A 17,019-nucleotide genomic window follows, 5' to 3' on the forward strand; every position below is an offset into this window, starting at 1 on the left:
ACATTATGTACAAAGCTTATAGGCTACAGTGGACTAGCATGTTGCAGGGGCTGCTAAAATCACAGAGAAAAAACACACTGAAAACTCGGCCAATCACAGCCCTTGCTGTCGAACGCTCCGTCTGGTTCGACCGCGGAACGCCACAACGGACTTATGCTGCCCCCAAGTGGCTGCAGTTGTACTTACATTTCACGCAGCTGCGTTAATCACGTTGTTCGTCAATGAAGTGTCCATTCTTAACTACTACCCACCGTATATGGAGTATTTTTTGTTTGTTATGTCATTTACAGTATATGTGTACATTTTGTGCATGCACTTCTGCTGTAGCATTTATTTCAGTTTGTATCAGCTATATTTCTGAAGAATAATGTTTTATCTTTTTATTTGAAATAATCAAAAATATCTTAAAGTAACTTTCTTTGCTTTCATTTGATTCCCAATCAAAATACACTGGTAACAGCTTTAGATTGTTAAAATGGACTTCTGGAATGTTTAGAAATGTAAAATAATAGAATTTTAATCATGTGATAAAATATATGATTAATCATGATTAACTATAGAAAGTCAGCGATTAATCGGGATTATGAAATGTTTGACAGCCCTAATATTAATATTAATTATCAAAATTGTTTAAAAAGTAATTGAAATTCGGAGAGATGGAGAAATAACAAAGGTGAGAGAAACTGGGGAAGATAATTAAGAGATCCAGTTGAATGGAAAGAGAGACAAGAAAAAGTCCCTTAGTGCCACCAGAAAACTGCAAAGCGCCAGAAAACTGCAAAGATTTGGAAAAGATTTTTCAATGCACAATCAGTTTATTGCTGATTTTATTCTGATGTAAATTCAGTTAGATTCAGTATCTGAAAATATATATTTTTTAAATGACTCACTGTTTCTGATTCAGATGGACCCCTTGTCTTTAGTGCCAGTGATGTAAACTCTGCCTGAAGGTTTTGCCCCAGACTCCAGGGGGAGTTTTGATGATGTAGACCCCTCCTGGGGGACACAGGTCTCACTCTATAGCGACTCCTTGGGGAAAGATCTCTTCTACTGCTCAGCTCACGTCCTGGAGATGTGGGTCTCCCTGTATTAGATATGGGTAAAAGGAGGTTTATCGGCGAATTGTCACCCCTGGGGGACACATCTCTATGGAAGATGTCCCTCCGAGGAGATAAATGCCGGAGATGGTAGGCCTCTCTTCTGGGGGACAAGCGTCTACGGGGTGAGAAGTCCCCCTTGGGAGAGAGGTATCTCTGGGATGTGGGAGATGGCTCTCTAAGAGGAGAGGAGTCACACCCTGGAGAAGATAGACAGGATGGGGAGAGGTCAAAAGAGGAGGGGGTATGCTCTGGTGACAGGCTGGAATCTTCATCCATAGAATTGGGCACACTCAGTTGGTTCATGTAGTTTCTCAGCTGTGTGACCTGGATGCTGGGCAGGCTTGTTAAGTAACTGAATAGTGGAGATTTAGAGCCAGAGTGCAAAAAGTTTCCAGAAGATCCTTGGGAGGCAGTAACCACAGTAGCGGCAAGCAAAGCAAGGCTATGGGGCTGAGGGCTTGTGCTTCTAGAACATGTCTTTGGTGTAGAATCACCATCATATTCTTCCTCATCTTCTTCATCCTCGTCTATCTCATCTCCATCATCGTCTGGCCCATCTGAGTCATCTGCATCAGAGAACTGATGGTCAGCCATGCCAAATTGCCCACAATCTTGTGGGTTTTCCTCTGCAGTATCTGGCAAAGTAGGATGCAAATATAGTTTTTACAAATTCACAACTCCTATATTTCTGATCAAAGTACTTGTATTAATCACCATCTACATTTGCATAATTGTTTACTGTAAATTCTTGGTAAAATGGAGAGAACCATTATTTGTCTGTGCACATGAAATATTTCACACCTGCTTCCTCTGCTTCCACATCATCAACACAGGTCACTGACACCCCAAGCTCCAAGCATTTCTTCATGTGAGCTTTTGATTTCATGTGCTTTGTGAGATTTCCTGAAACCAAAGTTGAAGTACAGTATTGGTGGGTTTCAAAATGCAACACTTGATCATTTTCACTAAACAAATATAGATGTCTGATAGGTCTGATTTTATTCTTGTTGAGGATGGGAGATTTGCATATATGAATTTAAGTCTCACCTTTAGTTTTGAAAGCAAAATTGCAGAATTTGCAGACATAAGGCCTCACATCAGTATGAGTGCGAATGTGTTTTTTCAGCATGCTTGGCTTTTTACAGCGGATTCCACACTCTTCACATATGTACTTTCCTCTTCCTCTACCTCGCACATAAACATAGTCTTCATTAGATTTGTACCTGAAATATAAAAAAATAAATAAAAAAAATAAAAAAGCAGGTTAGTCTTAAAACAGTCAATACACATGAAAGCTCAAAGGGCTCCAGTATCTATTATATTTTATCATTATTCTATATACAAGTTCTTCAAATGACTGATGGTCATCTTTTTGCATAGCCCTACTAGCTTCAGTTGCTTTCACTACATTTGTATTACATAACGGTCCAGACTTTGACTCGTCCGAAAATATGAACAGCCAGTTACATTTGACCAGAATGTTTTCCATGATGGAAACAAACTTCTTGAAACCAAAATAGGCATTTGAAACTATTGCCATCTGGTCCTGGAGTCAGATTTCTATACAAACTTGAACTACAGCTATACACATTTTGATGTTAAAGTTTTATCAAAACACTGTTTGCTAAAGTCACATACCCTCCTTCAAAAATTTTTATGCGAGTTGGCTCATCTTGCTTTGAAATAGGCTCTTTTTCTCCATGGTCATCATTTCCATTCTCTCTTGTGCACTTCTTTTGATGACTATATTTGCCTGAATCTAGTTGCGTGACTTCTGACTTCAGCTAAAATGATAATAAAATCAAATAAAATTATGAAAAAACTATAATACATATTAACTTAATACAAATTCATTTAAACAGTAACAGTGATGTTATTATATTATCATGTACTTCCACAATTCACATACAATAAACAGTAAATTAGTCAACTTAATATTACAAGTATAAAATGTATTACAATATTAACACAATGTGGACACACACACACATACACTTTTTACCTGGACAAACCTCTGCTTCCACAAGAGAGATGGCACAAGTTTTCCAGACCCAAGTTGATGCATAGCAGCGGTTGTATAGGTTTCAGTGTTCTTTCTCTGCCTTGAGCAAAGCAGGGCTAAGGTGGCCTTTGTACTAAGGCTTAATGGGTTTGGATTGTAGGAACTTACACACCAAGAGCCATACACAGAACTCAAGGGGGTTATTTGAGAATGGTTTGGCTTGGTGTAATTAAGGAAGCACCAGCTCACACTAGTCGTTGTCCGAAGAGTTGGGAACTGAAAGAACTGTTGTACATCTGCTAAATCAGTGAGCAGAAATGTGCTCCCAGAACCACCACCACCTTGATTTGCAGCAAGTTGTATGAGCATTTTGACTGGTATTTTGTTGCCCGTATCCTGCTTGCTCTCATCTTGAACATCTCTTGAGAACACTGTTTTTTGACCACAGTGGGCCTCTGCAACAAATTCATCAACATTCAACTGCTCTTTTGACCTATCCTGAGTGTCTTGCATAATTGGCAAGGATGATGTTGGGGGTAATGTGATTTTGTCTTGTTCGCCATTGTGTAAAATATCTGTTGGCTTTCTGTTACTTTTACTTGCACCTGTGTTGCTAAGCTCTACAGCACTAAGCTCTTTCACTATTTGCCCATACATTCTCTCCTCTTTGACCCGTTTCTGTTGTTTGGTCTCAATAAAGAGTTCTAGGCTACTGGCTGGTGATAACATACGTTTGCTTGCTCCAATGCCAGATGAAGCATCTGTAGTTGACATTGTTCCAGATGTCAAAGACAGAGGAATTCCTGTGTTCAATCTTCCAGACAATGACTCTGGAATTGTCAAGATTGGATATTGCACAGATGGATGTGGATATCCAAAAATGTGTGATAGGTGGACCCCTGTTTCATGCTTTGAAGCTATTCCTGACAGTGAAATTGGCAATGTGTTTTCTGTGGATATAACCCTTGAAGTTGTGCATTGTGCATGCGTAGCCATGATCTCTGACACACTTGTGTACATGATGCTACTGTATGATGGCACATGAGTCTGGATTCTGACAGGGACCAGCATTCCTGGGAAAGATGACTCAGACCTTACATTTAAAGTGGAAACAACTGGCTGGGGGTGCTGCGGGGAATCTGAACTTATAGAAGGTGTTTGAGAGGAATGTGATTGAAGATGATGAAGATATCTTTGACTGCAACCCCTATCTGTCTCTGAATCACAATGTTCTTGATGAAGAGTTTGGGGAAGCTGCTGGTGAACTGGCAGAAAACTGGGATGTCTGACACGTACTTTAGGTAAGTGATGTTTACTGGAAGACAGAGAGTGTTGTTGCCTTTGTGTGAAGGAATCCCAGTATTGAAACTTTGGGGATAAGGAAGGATGCAATGCCTCTTTATGTTTTGACTCTTTTGTAGAATTTTCACAGTCTGATGATCCTTGTGCTCTCTTTGATTTTGGTTCTTCACTAGTAGTTGTACCATGAGAAGTTGTAAGGGAACTACTATGCCAACCTAAACTTGAGAGATGGGGTGCAATTTCAGAATGTTCTTGCTTCATACTTGTTTCTACATTTTGTTCTTGCAAAGCAGTGTCAGGGTACACACTTAGGGATGCTTGCCTGACAAGGTAACCCCGTCTACGTTCTTTTAAAGATGAAGGACTTGCATATAACTCTCCTTGTCTGGAAGTGGTAGAAAGACTTCCATAATCAAATGACTTACTACGAATCTCTGGTACCTCTGCAGGTAATGTACAGGGAGCCTGTTCTGATGAGGAACGTCGCATTTCCCTGTTGTGGTGGCCTGGTATAGAGAGAGAGTATCCACTTCCTGGAACAGTTAAAAACTCGGATTGCTTGCATAAATCTTCCAGTTTGGTTGGGGACATGCATTTTATATTTTCCTCCTTTTCAAATGACATAGAGAAACTGGAGCTGTGAGACAGATTACTGTCCTGACTGGGACTCCTTGATAGACTTGTGCAAGTGGACTCAAAGCTTGATTCACCAGATGAGTATTCCATGTCCGCCAGACGAAGGCGCTTTTTCTTGGGAGGTAACTTTTCTGCTGGGAGTTGTGACAGAGTTTCACTTCTTTGAGGCCACTGGAATTCTTCAATGTGTTGCTTCTCTGGTTCCTTAGCTGCTGCCTCTGGCTCTCTCTCTGGTTTGTCTGGTTCCTCTGTCACTCTGATTTCGGGCACTTGAATGTTTGGCTGCCTCACAAGTTTATGAGGCATATGATACTGCTGGTTTGGTGACAGACCAACCAGTTCACCATCACTTTGTTGCTGCCACTCTTTGCTTTCAGATCTCAATGCAAACTCAGGTTTTTTACCATCCTCAATGTTTTCAGTGTCCGAGTGCTCTGATAACTTTCTGTTTGGTTTGTCTTGATAAGATGGAAGATCAATGGAGTCAGAATTCTCAAATGAGCTTGGCCTACTCAATGAGTTTGTGTGCTGTATAACAGAGATCACATTACCTGTTGCCTTTCGGTCAAGATCTGAAATAATAACATCAGAACTAATTCCAGCCACATTATCAAAACTGTCTGACTGACTATGTGAACTACACATGGACCATTTTCCAGTAGATGTACCTCTTGAAACATCTTGACCCATATTTGGATCATAATCCCCAACTATTTCAACACAACCACTGTTACTATTGTCATAGTGTCCGACAGAGTCTTCCTCATCTCCAACACTCTTTTCCTTTCTGCGTTTTCTGGTGGTGTTTTCAACTCTATAAGTATGTGAGACAAAAGGGGTTCTTTCCATGTCAGGAACACATTCTTTTCTTGAGGACCTAAAATCTTGAATTAGATTTCCTTTGTCCCAATACTTTAATGGTGGAACTGTATTCTTGGCAAGAACACCTATGTTTTCTGAATCCGCATGTCCCTCATGAGCTGAATGTTCAAAAGCAGCTTGTCTCCTCAGTCTTCGTAAACTAGCTGCACCGGGATAGAAGACATCATCTGGAGTCATCATTTCATCAAATGAGTGACTCACTCTGAGGCCTGGTGGAACACTAAGATTTGTTAGGGAGGATGTTGGCATTGAGTTGCTACGCATCAGAGGCCCTGAATCAGAAGGTGCTTCTAAAAGACTACTGTTGTGGTAAGGATCAGTGGCATATACTTGTATGTCACATCTAGGTACCATTTGTAAGTCTGAACTGTCATCTGTCAAGAGCCTGTGTTCCAGTGATCTCATTCCCACATCCAGCATAGCATCAGACTCATGCATACTGATGATGGTATTGTCTTGACCGGTTGCCATTCCCACAGTGATGGACTGTCTCAGTCTGGCATTGGGCCTGTAATACCTTCCAAACATGATCTCTTCATAGGACTTTGCATTGGTGTTGGGTGGGCTAATTTGTTGCTCTGCACTCTCAGACCTTGAAAAATAGCCTGAATCTGTACTGCCTTTGCTATGTGGGCTCAATAGATTAAGAGACTGCTCCGAGTCCTGGCCTTTTTTCTCAGTAAGTCTCAAAGCAAACCTCTGTTTGATAGCATGGGACTCATCGCCTTGAACAGCTTGAGAATCAGTGCATTCCATTGATGTTGATGGGATCCCCTGTTTGGGAATAATTAAGATAGGCACTTTCATAGATGCCACTGATGACTCATCTGCCGAATCAACATATGTTGGTTGCCCAATCATTTCCATTGTGCTTGACTCAGACTCAAATGATATCTGTGGAATTTGGCAAATGTTGTCCTGGAATAAAAGACCCTCTGTGGTTTCTTCCTCTGTATCTGTACTTTGTTCTACATCTGAATGTATGTCTGCCTCTCCAACTAAAGAGGCCTGATCCATGTCTGCACGTGTAGCTACCTGTTCAGAAAATGGAACAAGTCCTGCTTTAATAGCATGGGCATGGGATTTTCTGTGTTTATACAAATTACTCTTGGTTTTGAAGGAAAAGCCGCATGGACCACAGGGATAGGGGCGTTCTCCGGTATGTGAACGAATGTGCTTCTTCAACACACTGGGTTTAGCACAAGCCCTGCCGCAGTAGTTGCAGACATATCTTCCTGGTTTCTTCGGTTTCAGTTCCTTTTTATGTATTTCCTCATATTGCTCAGATCCTGGCTGAGAATATTGTAGAAATACCACAGGTGAACTTGGAGACTTTTGTTGTGGGAAGACTCCCTGGCTATGGATGTGTTCAAGGAACATGTCATCTGAGGAAGGACATTTCAGTTGCCAGGTACGAGTTTCTGGACTAGGCTGTGGCTTTGTGCCAGGCAATACAGATTTTTGCATTAGCTGTTGTGGATATGAATGTGGTAACTTTTGGGAATAAGAGGCAGGGTTGACTTGTGGGCACTGGTTGTTTTCAGATGACCGACTCATTGCAGATGACAAACGTTTTTCAGGGTGATACTTTAGTCCCAAACTAGTGGACTTGCTCCCACTCACCCCACCCTGTAGACCTTCAAGTCCTGATTGATCTTTCCCATCTAGGTCTGAAAACAGTCTATTATTAGGTGATGGCTCTGAAACCCATTTTCTCTGTAGGATGCTCTTCTCTCCAGTCTCCTTGTTGCATTTTTGTTCTGCAGCTGATTCATGATGCTCCATTATCCCCTTTATTATACTGTGTTAAGTAAGGATGCTCATTAAATTGCTTATGCATATGTTCCGAACATCAGAAAAGATACATCCCTTTCAGGTTGTTCCATATTTTACCGATATAGTCCTTTCCCATCAGTTCATTTCTTTTACTGTATGTCACACCTCACACTTGGAAAAAAATCCTTGATGTTCAGTTTTATGTTGTCCTGGTCTTCCCAGTGTGTGATCCCTGTACTATCTATAAAGAAACAAAAAAGGAAAATTCACAAAAAATGTTCAGGTTGCTACATGATACTTTTTTAACATTGTGTGAGTCTTGTGAAATTTTGCTTGCAGAAAAATCATAAATAAAATGGATCCATCCCTCTATGCAAATACACAGCTAAGCAAACACACACACAGAGAGAGACACACACACACATACACACTATTTCTAGTTATATATTTTAAATAGTCGCAAATATACACTGCAAAAACTGCAGTATTAATCTATTAATCTTAGATCAAGATAAAAAATAGTTTAATAGTATTGTTTTCAATATTCAGTCTTCATACTCTACCACCTACACCTACCTATACTGTATATCAAGCTCAATGAAAAAATATTAGAAACAATGCCTTGAAATGAAAAGATTCAGGGGTATCTTGAGATGTATTTCCTGAAGGAACAACCAGTGCATGCAAAGTGGTTGCAGCGGTTGCTAGGGTGTTGCTATGGTGCCTTGAATTAATCTTCCTCGTTCAATGGAGTGAGACTTTGGGCCCTATTTTAGCAATCTGACAGTTGGTCAGACACACAAGGTTCAAAGACATTTAGGGTGTGTCCAGTCCACATTTGCCAATTTAACGGTATGATTTTGTGATCAGATGCCAGGCGCATTGTTCAAAAGGGATGTTCCTATGTTTTTTAAATCAGCCATGGGTGTGTTTCATCTTGAATAAAATCTAGCAGCTTGTGAGATGTAAATGGCTTAGTTTAAACCGTTTGATGTGGTTTTTAATATGGAGAGTTGATTTCATTACCTATTTTAATTTCTAAATTGTTTCTGTACAATGTTTTTCCAAGTCAAAGCCTTGCGAATTACATGTTGATGTTCATTTATTAAACTGCTTTCTTGTTTAATTCCTGAGTGTGAGTGTTGAGCTTGGGTGGGGGGGGGGGGGGGGGAGAGCTGCTATTTTCCAACAAATGGAAATGTACTATACTGTTACCATCAAACAATTATGACTCCTTTGAATACCATGCTATCATTGTGACGGCTCCAGTCGAAATCTATGTAAATGTAATTTACTGTCCACTGGGACAATTGGGCGTTTCTCTTGATGAGCTGGACACCCTGCTCTCCTCCATCCCTGAGAATGACTGTCCCATGATTGTCCTCGGTGACAGTAACATGCACTTAGATAATCCAAGCTCTGTGGACTTCTTGCCTCTCATACATTCCTTTAAACTACAGCGGGTCCCCACTCCAACTCACAAAGCAGGCAGAGAGATTGATCTCTTCTTGCTTGAAACTGTGACACAGACACTATAACAGTTACTCCTCTGCACCACTCCGACCACTTTTTCATACAGTTCAATGTGTGCCTCACAGAACAGCCCTCTGTCCCTCCACCCATGGTCTCTTTTTGATGCAACCTTTCTCCTGTCCATTTCTCCTCTCTAGTAGCCTCTGCTCTTCCACTGTCCAGCACATTTTCCTCTCTTGAGTCTCCCTGCTCTACACTACGCTCCTGTCTGGATAGTCTGTGCCCTCTATCCACCAGACCTGCTTGTCCTAACCTGTCACATACATGGTTGAATGATACCCTCTGAACTCTGCGCACTGGCCTCAGAGCTGCTGAGAGGAAATGGCAAAAAATGAATACATCTACTGATCTCTGAAGATACTGGTCATACTGTCTCATCCAGTGTCACTGCTGCAAATAAGGCTTTTTACAATGATAAGATCCACAGTACCACTGACACCTGAAAACTCTTTTCCACCTTCAAAACTCCACTCAATCCTCCACCTCCTCCACCAGCTACCAGCCTCACAGCTGACATATTAATTTCTTTCTTAGCTGCCAAGGCAGCAGCCATTAGTAATCAGTTCTCTGAACCAAGCACTCACAACCTACCTCTCCAGGCTAATGGTGGAACATTTCCTTCACCCCTGTCACTGAGACTGAGGTGTCTAAACTTGTAACATGTAGCCACCCTACTACATGCCCACTAGACCCTATTCCTACCAAACTACTCCAAGACATAGCTCCCACCATCACACCAGCAGTCACACATGTAATTAACGCCTCACTTCTGGTACATTTCCAACTACTTTCAAACTGGCTCAGGTAACTCCACTGCTTAATACGCTTTCCCTTGCTCCCTTGCTTCCCTTGGAGAACTATTGCCTGGTCTCACTTCTACCTTTTCGTTTTAGAAAGGGTAGCTATCAAATAATCACATAATTTCTCTTAGAGAATTATCTCCTTGATTCTAACCAGTATGGGTTTAAAAGTGTCCACTCCACTGAAACGGCTCTGTTGACTGAAGCCTTAAAATCTGCCAGAGCAGCGCTTCGGACTTGTAACCGGAGAGTTGCCAGTTCGAACCCTGACCAGTAGGCACGGCTGAAGTGCCCTTGAGCAAGGCACTTAACCCCTCACTGCTCCCCGAGCGCCGCTGTTGTTGCAGGCAGCTCACTGCGCCGTGATTAGTGTGTGCTTCACCTCATTGTGTGTTTACTGTGTGATGTGTTTCACTAATTCACGGATTGGGATAAATGCAGAGACCAAATTTCCCTCACGGGATCAAAAGAGTATATATACTTACTTACTTACTTACTATTAAACATAAGCTAAGCTAGCTAAGTAACATGGTTAGCATAGTTAACATTGTCAGCATAGTTAAAGGGACACCAGGCAAGCCTGATGCTTTTTCTCTACGAAGCTCCCCCTAGCGTCTGTACATGTTGATACGTGTGCGAGCCCTAGCTTGATCTGAAGCTCTTTTCCTTTTCTTTGCATCTTCCATCAAGGGTTTTCGCTGCTTCTTCGCCAGCTCAGCCATTATACACACGTTTGCAACAATCGCTAGATTTTCGTTAGCCTGCCTCTGTACTGGGGATGCAGGATGTAAACTGATCCTGCTTCTAGCGATGTCTGAGACTTTGTGAGACTGAAGGTCGGTGGATCGGATACACCGAACTTGCAAGCAGGATATTCTTCCTACAGGCAGTAGGGACGGACGAGAGAGTCTTCATTTGCCCTGTAATGAGTCATTTAACCATATACCGACTTACGTAGATGATTAACACGAAGACGAATTAACACGAAAACGTTGCCTGGTGTCCCTTTAACATTGTTAGTGTAACTGCTAGCAAACATAGTTAACATTGTTAGCATAGTTAACATATTTAACATACTTGTTAGAAACTATTAGCTAAGTTAACCAAGTGACATGGTTAACATTGTTAACATACTTAACATTGTTAGCCTAACAGCTATAAAACATTAGCTAAGTTATCTGTTTTAACACTATCTTACGTCATATGTTTTGCATTTTCATGTACTTACAATTCATTTTCGTCATATGTTTTGCATTTTCATGCACTTCCAATTCCTTTTACAATGCACTTACAATTCCACTTAGGAATTCTTACAATTCCTTACAATTGCATTTCTAGTTAAATGTGCTTGCTGAAAGCAGCAAACTTATTGGGGGCCTAGCAGCGAAACTACGAATGCACCCACTGAGTTACTAGCTTTTCCTGTTATTATTCCTCTGCCATTGGAGTCTTTGGCAGCCCATAGAACGCCTGGCTAAAAAGTGCTGAAATTTGGCAGAAAGTTTCGGGACACTCCACTGACCACTCACGCTAATTTACGGATCTCTAAACACAGCCGTCTAGCGCCACCAACAGGTCAAAATTTGGCCGAAAATTTAAAGTTATGAAGTTTGGTGCACTGATTCAGGACCGTCCCATGATCACTCTCACTCATTAGTTTCCACTAACGTTAAGCATTTGATATTCAGTATGATTGTCAGTGTAGCGGTGAATATTGATATCATGATTATGGTTTATTTAGTATGTTACTATGCATGTTAATGTCATTACGAGTTAACTAATGTATCTCCTGATGTTAGAGGGCATTAGACTTGGGAGAACGCCCCCCCCCCCCCCCCACTTGGAGCATTGTTTTGACCATTTGAATAGGGGTTTATTAATATCATAAGCGTTGTTACCAGTGATAACAAGTGAATGCATCACGCAAACGTCTTCAATTAGACCTCTGCAGAGCTGCCAACTCTCACACTCCACGCGCTCTTACACCAATCGAATGCGTGAGGGTTGCCAGCTCTGCCTCTGTCTGGGTTGCCAGCTCTGCACTCCACCATGCATAAAGGCAATAGAAAACTATGCAGCTTGTCGTTTCGCGTTACCCGTGGCTAGAAAACCATAGCCTGTATCTGAATCTAGCAAGCATCTTCATGGCCCACTATTGCAATTCCTTCAGTTGTGTTTTGCAGAAAGCAGGTAGGCTAGTTCAGTGGTCAAATTGACACGATAACGCAAGGATGTGCGAGTAATATGAGTAATTTTTATCGACGATAAGTGTTAGAGATTAAATATCTAAAATTGTATTAGGCCTAGTTGTAATGGAAATGACTGACACATAGTAGGCTAAACCAATAAAAGTGATAGGCTTTAACCATAAGCAATGACCAACGGTGAACCCATGCACAAAACAAGTTTAGGAAAAAACTAAGATTGGTGCAGCTACTTTCATCCAAACAAAAACTTTTCAAAGACAGCAATAATATTTTTAATCATAAGCAATGCCATTGATATGACAAATTGAGTGTGTTGAACGCCACATGTAATGCTACATGTTATGCGGCAATGTGATTAGACTAGATTACATAGGCTACTCTACATAATGGTTTGTCTGTTTATTATATGATAAACATGAACATGAAAAGCTACAGAGCCGATATTCATAAACTTTGGTTGTAAAGTTTAGTTTGGGTGAAGACATTACATTTTTAAGCTAATCCAAATCATTGAATTCAGTTTCATGTTCATGAAAGCTGGTAACATTTTGGCCCTTGAGCTGAAAAAGGTTTAAGGCCCCTGTACTGTATTATGGTAAAGAAATGTGAGCTTCACACAAGCATTAATGCTAGTAAGGTGCATTGCTATGTAATTTATAATGGGCAATTAATGGAAAAATTATTTCTTGTTTATTCTCATTTCAAACCACACATCCTATTGTGGCTATTATAGATGCATTCATGAGTATCCAGCTACATTTAATGAGTTAAGTGAAATATATTCACACACACACACAAAACACTGGATGTAGTGGACATTCCTTTATTCTGAGATACATCAATAGGCTCTCAAAACAATTCCAAACAGACATAAGGTGCTTATAGAGCAGGCCCATATAAATTATTTGTCAAATAAACTAGTAAAACAGTATTAGGGGATGGAATATATAACATCAGTGTTTCCCATACATTGACTAATCTGTGGCAGGCCGCCACGAAATCAAAACCGGCCGCCACACAATAATGTTGTACTATAATTTAAAAATAATTCAATCACTTTCATTGAGCTGCGCTTTGTACACACACAGCCTTTCCTTGCCCCTACCCGCTTTCTCTCATAAAGAACCCGCTGCCTCTCCTCTGAATGTGCATTCAACAAAACATAAAGGATTGTTGAAGGCAGGTGCGCCTGCAGGTGTATCCCATTAACTGCATGACAGTAGGCTATTTACAACTTTCTGTAAAGTAAAGTTTGTAAACACGTTATCAAAATCAACTTAATATATGCATGTGCACACTTTTTGTTTGAGCAGGAGAGAGAATATGCACGCACGCTACAGAAGTTGTAGTCTAGGCTACTTGTTGTTTTCTTTTACTATCTATGCTGGTTATCAGCACACAATGTTATAAGCTAATTCACTAACTCGAGACTCATGGACATAACACATTTTTTTTTAAACAACGAAAACAGAAAGGATGGAGACCGCAAAGCTAGAGGAGTTATTTCAAATGGGCAAGCCGCAAAAATAATGTAGGCAAAATTGGTGTGCTTGTCAAAACGTTAGGCTATATGTGAACTGTACGCTACAACAAAACTAAAGGGGGCCTAACTTTATCTATAGGGCTGTATAAAGTTGTCCAAATGAATTGGTTGTTGTTAGGCGCTGTTGTTGTAATGATATTGCATGTGGATGTTAGTATTATGTAGCCTACTTTTTAGCTGACCAATGCACAAACCTAACCGGGAAACAGACAAATATTATTTGTCATTGTCATTATTACTTTTCATTGTGGGATGGGTCTGTAGGTGGGTGTGCGTACCATAGCATTCATTCCTGCAGGCGCATTAGAAGCATTGCATAGAAGGTGGCGTGCTAAACTGCAAATCCAAATCATTGAATGGATTTGTGAATTGGTTTCATGTTCACAAAAGCTGGTGACATGGCCTCAGCCAAGGGTCCCTTGAGCTGAAAAAGGTTGAATGCCCCTATACTTTATAGTAAATCAAAACCAGCCGCCACACAATATAATGTTCTATGTTGTACTATTTAAATAATTTAAAAATAATAATTTAATCACTTTCATTTCATTTGACTAGGTTACTCGTCCATGCTCTATTAATTTTATTGACTCTGACACTAAATGTTCACAAAATCCCGATGTAAATGGAACATTGTCCCATTGTCCAAGTCAGCCACCGCCACAAATTGAATCCAATTCTGTGGGAAACACTAAACATTCACACCCAACTTATGTCATAGCTCATATTTGTCAGGATCTGGCCCGGACTGCTGATTTTGTGTCACCCTGGTGGCCATTTTGTGTATTGTCCTGTGTTTGTTTTTGCCTGTTCCCCATGTGCTTTGTGTTACCTGCCTGTCACCTGTCTTTGTCTCCGCCCCATCTCCTTATTTGGTCTGTGCTTCCTGTTTTGTTAGTTTTTCCTCCTTTCTGCTTCCACACCTGTTCCCCATTATTGTCTCGTTGGTTTCGTCCAGTCCTCTGTCTCTGTTAATTGGTCTGTGTATTTCTACCCCCCTGTCTCTTTGTCGGATCGTCTCTCTGTTTCGTTGAGTCCAAGTCGTTTGCGTGCGTGCGTGCGTGCGTGCGTGCGTGCGTGCGTGCGTGCGTGCGTGCGTGCGTGCGTGCGTGCGTGCGTGCGTGCGTGCGTGCGTGCGTGCGTGCGTGCGTGCGTGCGTGCGGTCAAGAAGAGTCTTGCGCATGGGTCCTATATTTGTAACCCTGACAGTACGATCCGACCACAAATGGACCCAGCAGACTCTGATTTCTCCATGGAGAGGCTAGAAGAGGTGGAGTACACCCTCAGTAGACTCAACTCTGAGCTAGTGAAGTCCACTGACTTAGAGCGCCGGCTTGCTATCTCCTTGATGGAGAGGACTATTTCCTCAAGGTCCTGGCTACTGAAGGTTCCAGGAATGGCTACCCTGGCCGACCAGCTGTCAGGTCTGGGTAAGAGCCTTCAGTCCCTCCTTGGTCCCTCCAGTAATCCAGTTTTTGAGGCTACTAGTCTCCCGCCTGACCCTGCCCCTCCAGCCCATTGCCAGGGGCTTAGGGTGGGCGTGCTGCGCCTTCAGCCGGCCGCTCAGGTCCAGAACCCCAGCCTGAGGAGTTCCAGTTCCCCCCAGAACTCGCACTCATCCAGGTCCCTCAGGCTCCCTCCAGGAGGAGACGTGGTGCCAAGCATCGGCCAACACGGTCATCCGACACCATGCCTCCTGTGCCCAGCCCAGAGGCGCCCGCTCCTGTGCCCAGCCCAGCGACACCCGCTCCTGTGCCCAGCCCGCAGCCCAGTCGCCCGACGCCACGCCTGCAGCCCAGTCGCCCGAGCCGGCCCTGCCTCTGCCCAAGCCCTTCTCTGTCCCCTTTTACCCTGTGTTGGCTGTGCCTGTCTCTGTTCCGGTCACCGTGCCCGTCTCTGTGCCCGTCCCTGTTCCGGTCACCGTGCCTCTCTCTGTCCCAGTCACCATCCCAGTCACTGTCCCTGTCACTGTCTTTGTTCCTGTCCCTTCCCCTGCCCCTATGTCGGAGTCTGTCGTGTCTGATTCTGTCGTGTCTGAGTCTGTCGTCTTGCCCGAGTCAGTCCAGTCTTTGTCTGTTTGTTCCCTGCCCAAGCCCTCTGAGTCTGCCCCGTGGTCACGGTCTGTCGGACCATGGGTCCTATATTTGTAACCCTGACAATATTTTTAAAATCAATCAGTGAATCAGTATCCTGATAAACAAGCAGCATTTTAATGCCTCTGTCATGTTTCATATTTACTAAATAAACCACAGTGAAACATTAACTGCTGCCATTGGTCAATTCCTCTGTAGGTTATCTGACAGCCTAGTGTGAGAGGCGCAAGCCGTGCAACATTCAATATGCAGAATCAGACTATAAATATGTGGAGCAGACGATAGTAGGCTATGTCACTAGTTAATCAACATTCATAAAGAAAACTATTTTGAAAATGTAGGCTATTGTTTTGCTTTAACGTTATACACAAAACTGTGATTGGTCAACTCGCCCTGTGTGTTGAGCTGGCTGCTTCAAGCAACCTGTGGGTAGCAGCATCATACTAGTTCGCTAACATAAGCTGCAAATAAACTCAGACATATTTTGGTTACAATGACGGGGTTATCCAATTGTAAACTGTCTATCTGTCAGTAACGTTTTCAAATTAACACTTCGTATCGCCAACGAGCATCAGTAGGAGTTCGACATTCTGACAACCGTTGTGGTGGTGAGCGACGCAGACACAGGAGACACAAAACTTTGAAGGGTTTGCGCAGAGGTGAAGGCAACTGCATTGTGTCGATGCAGAACCGTAAACTCTATTCACCAGCACATACAAAGTAGGATATGTCCCATTTATGTATTCATTAAGGCTCAATTCCTTTTCAGAACCAGTGAAAATCAAAAAGATGTCGTAAATGAACCATTTAAACACAAGAATGTTTCGTCTAAAAGGATTGGTGTTAAATATGTGTCTATCCTCCCATAGGCCCATAAATACATTTACGTAGTTGGGTGCAAATGGAGATCCCATACTCGTCCCTTAAATTTGTAGGTAGTACTTGTTATTGAAGATGAAATAACTTGATTTCAAAATAAACTTTGTCATCATCATTAACAGTTCCACTGAGTTCCACTCATTCTTAGTTGTAAGGTAGAAGTCCATGGCTTTCATGCCAATTTCATGGGGAATATTCGTATATAGACTCGCCACATCAAATGTCACGAAATAAGCATGATTAGGGAAGGAGATATCAGCCAGCACTTT

At 42.0% G+C, this 17,019-nt stretch overlaps 2 protein-coding genes across 5 annotated transcripts in view; one reads left to right on the forward strand and one right to left on the reverse strand.

Annotated features, from left to right (window-relative positions):
• hivep2a (HIVEP zinc finger 2a) overlaps positions 1 to 17,019 on the reverse strand; it is a 129,559-nt gene that overhangs the window by 16,815 nt on the left and 95,725 nt on the right. For all 4 annotated transcript variants that reach the window (XM_042094281.1, XM_042094279.1, XM_042094280.1 and 1 more), the window contains 5 exons: positions 3,103 to 7,939; positions 2,739 to 2,884; positions 2,148 to 2,323; positions 1,902 to 2,003; positions 891 to 1,735 (listed from right to left, as the gene is read on the reverse strand). In XM_042094281.1, the coding sequence (XP_041950215.1) occupies positions 891 to 1,735; positions 1,902 to 2,003; positions 2,148 to 2,323; positions 2,739 to 2,884; positions 3,103 to 7,707 (5,874 nt within the window). In that variant the 5' untranslated portion in view covers positions 7,708 to 7,939. The remainder of the gene's footprint in view (positions 1 to 890; positions 1,736 to 1,901; positions 2,004 to 2,147; positions 2,324 to 2,738; positions 2,885 to 3,102; positions 7,940 to 17,019) is intronic.
• On the forward strand, positions 14,727 to 16,874 carry LOC121711014. Its single transcript, XM_042094284.1, has 2 exons — positions 14,727 to 15,609; positions 16,610 to 16,874. The coding sequence occupies exons 1-2, from the start codon at positions 15,004 to 15,006 to the stop codon at positions 16,667 to 16,669; spliced, it is 666 nt and encodes a 221-aa protein (XP_041950218.1). The 5' UTR covers positions 14,727 to 15,003; the 3' UTR covers positions 16,670 to 16,874.

Source organism: Alosa sapidissima, chromosome 6 (genome assembly GCF_018492685.1).
Source record: "Alosa sapidissima isolate fAloSap1 chromosome 6, fAloSap1.pri, whole genome shotgun sequence".
In the NCBI taxonomy this organism is placed as follows: Eukaryota; Metazoa; Chordata; class Actinopteri; order Clupeiformes; family Clupeidae; genus Alosa; species Alosa sapidissima.

Bases quoted from the DNA above. Each gene is read 5' to 3' on its own strand.
- LOC121711014 (XM_042094284.1), top strand. From the start codon at position 15,004: ATGGACCCAGCAGACTCTGATTTCTCCATGGAGAGGCTAGAAGAGGTG. The intron at 15,610-16,609 runs CTTCTCTGTCCC...TATGTCCCATTT, and splicing joins GCCCTGCCTCTGCCCAAGCC to ATGTATTCATTAAGGCTCAA.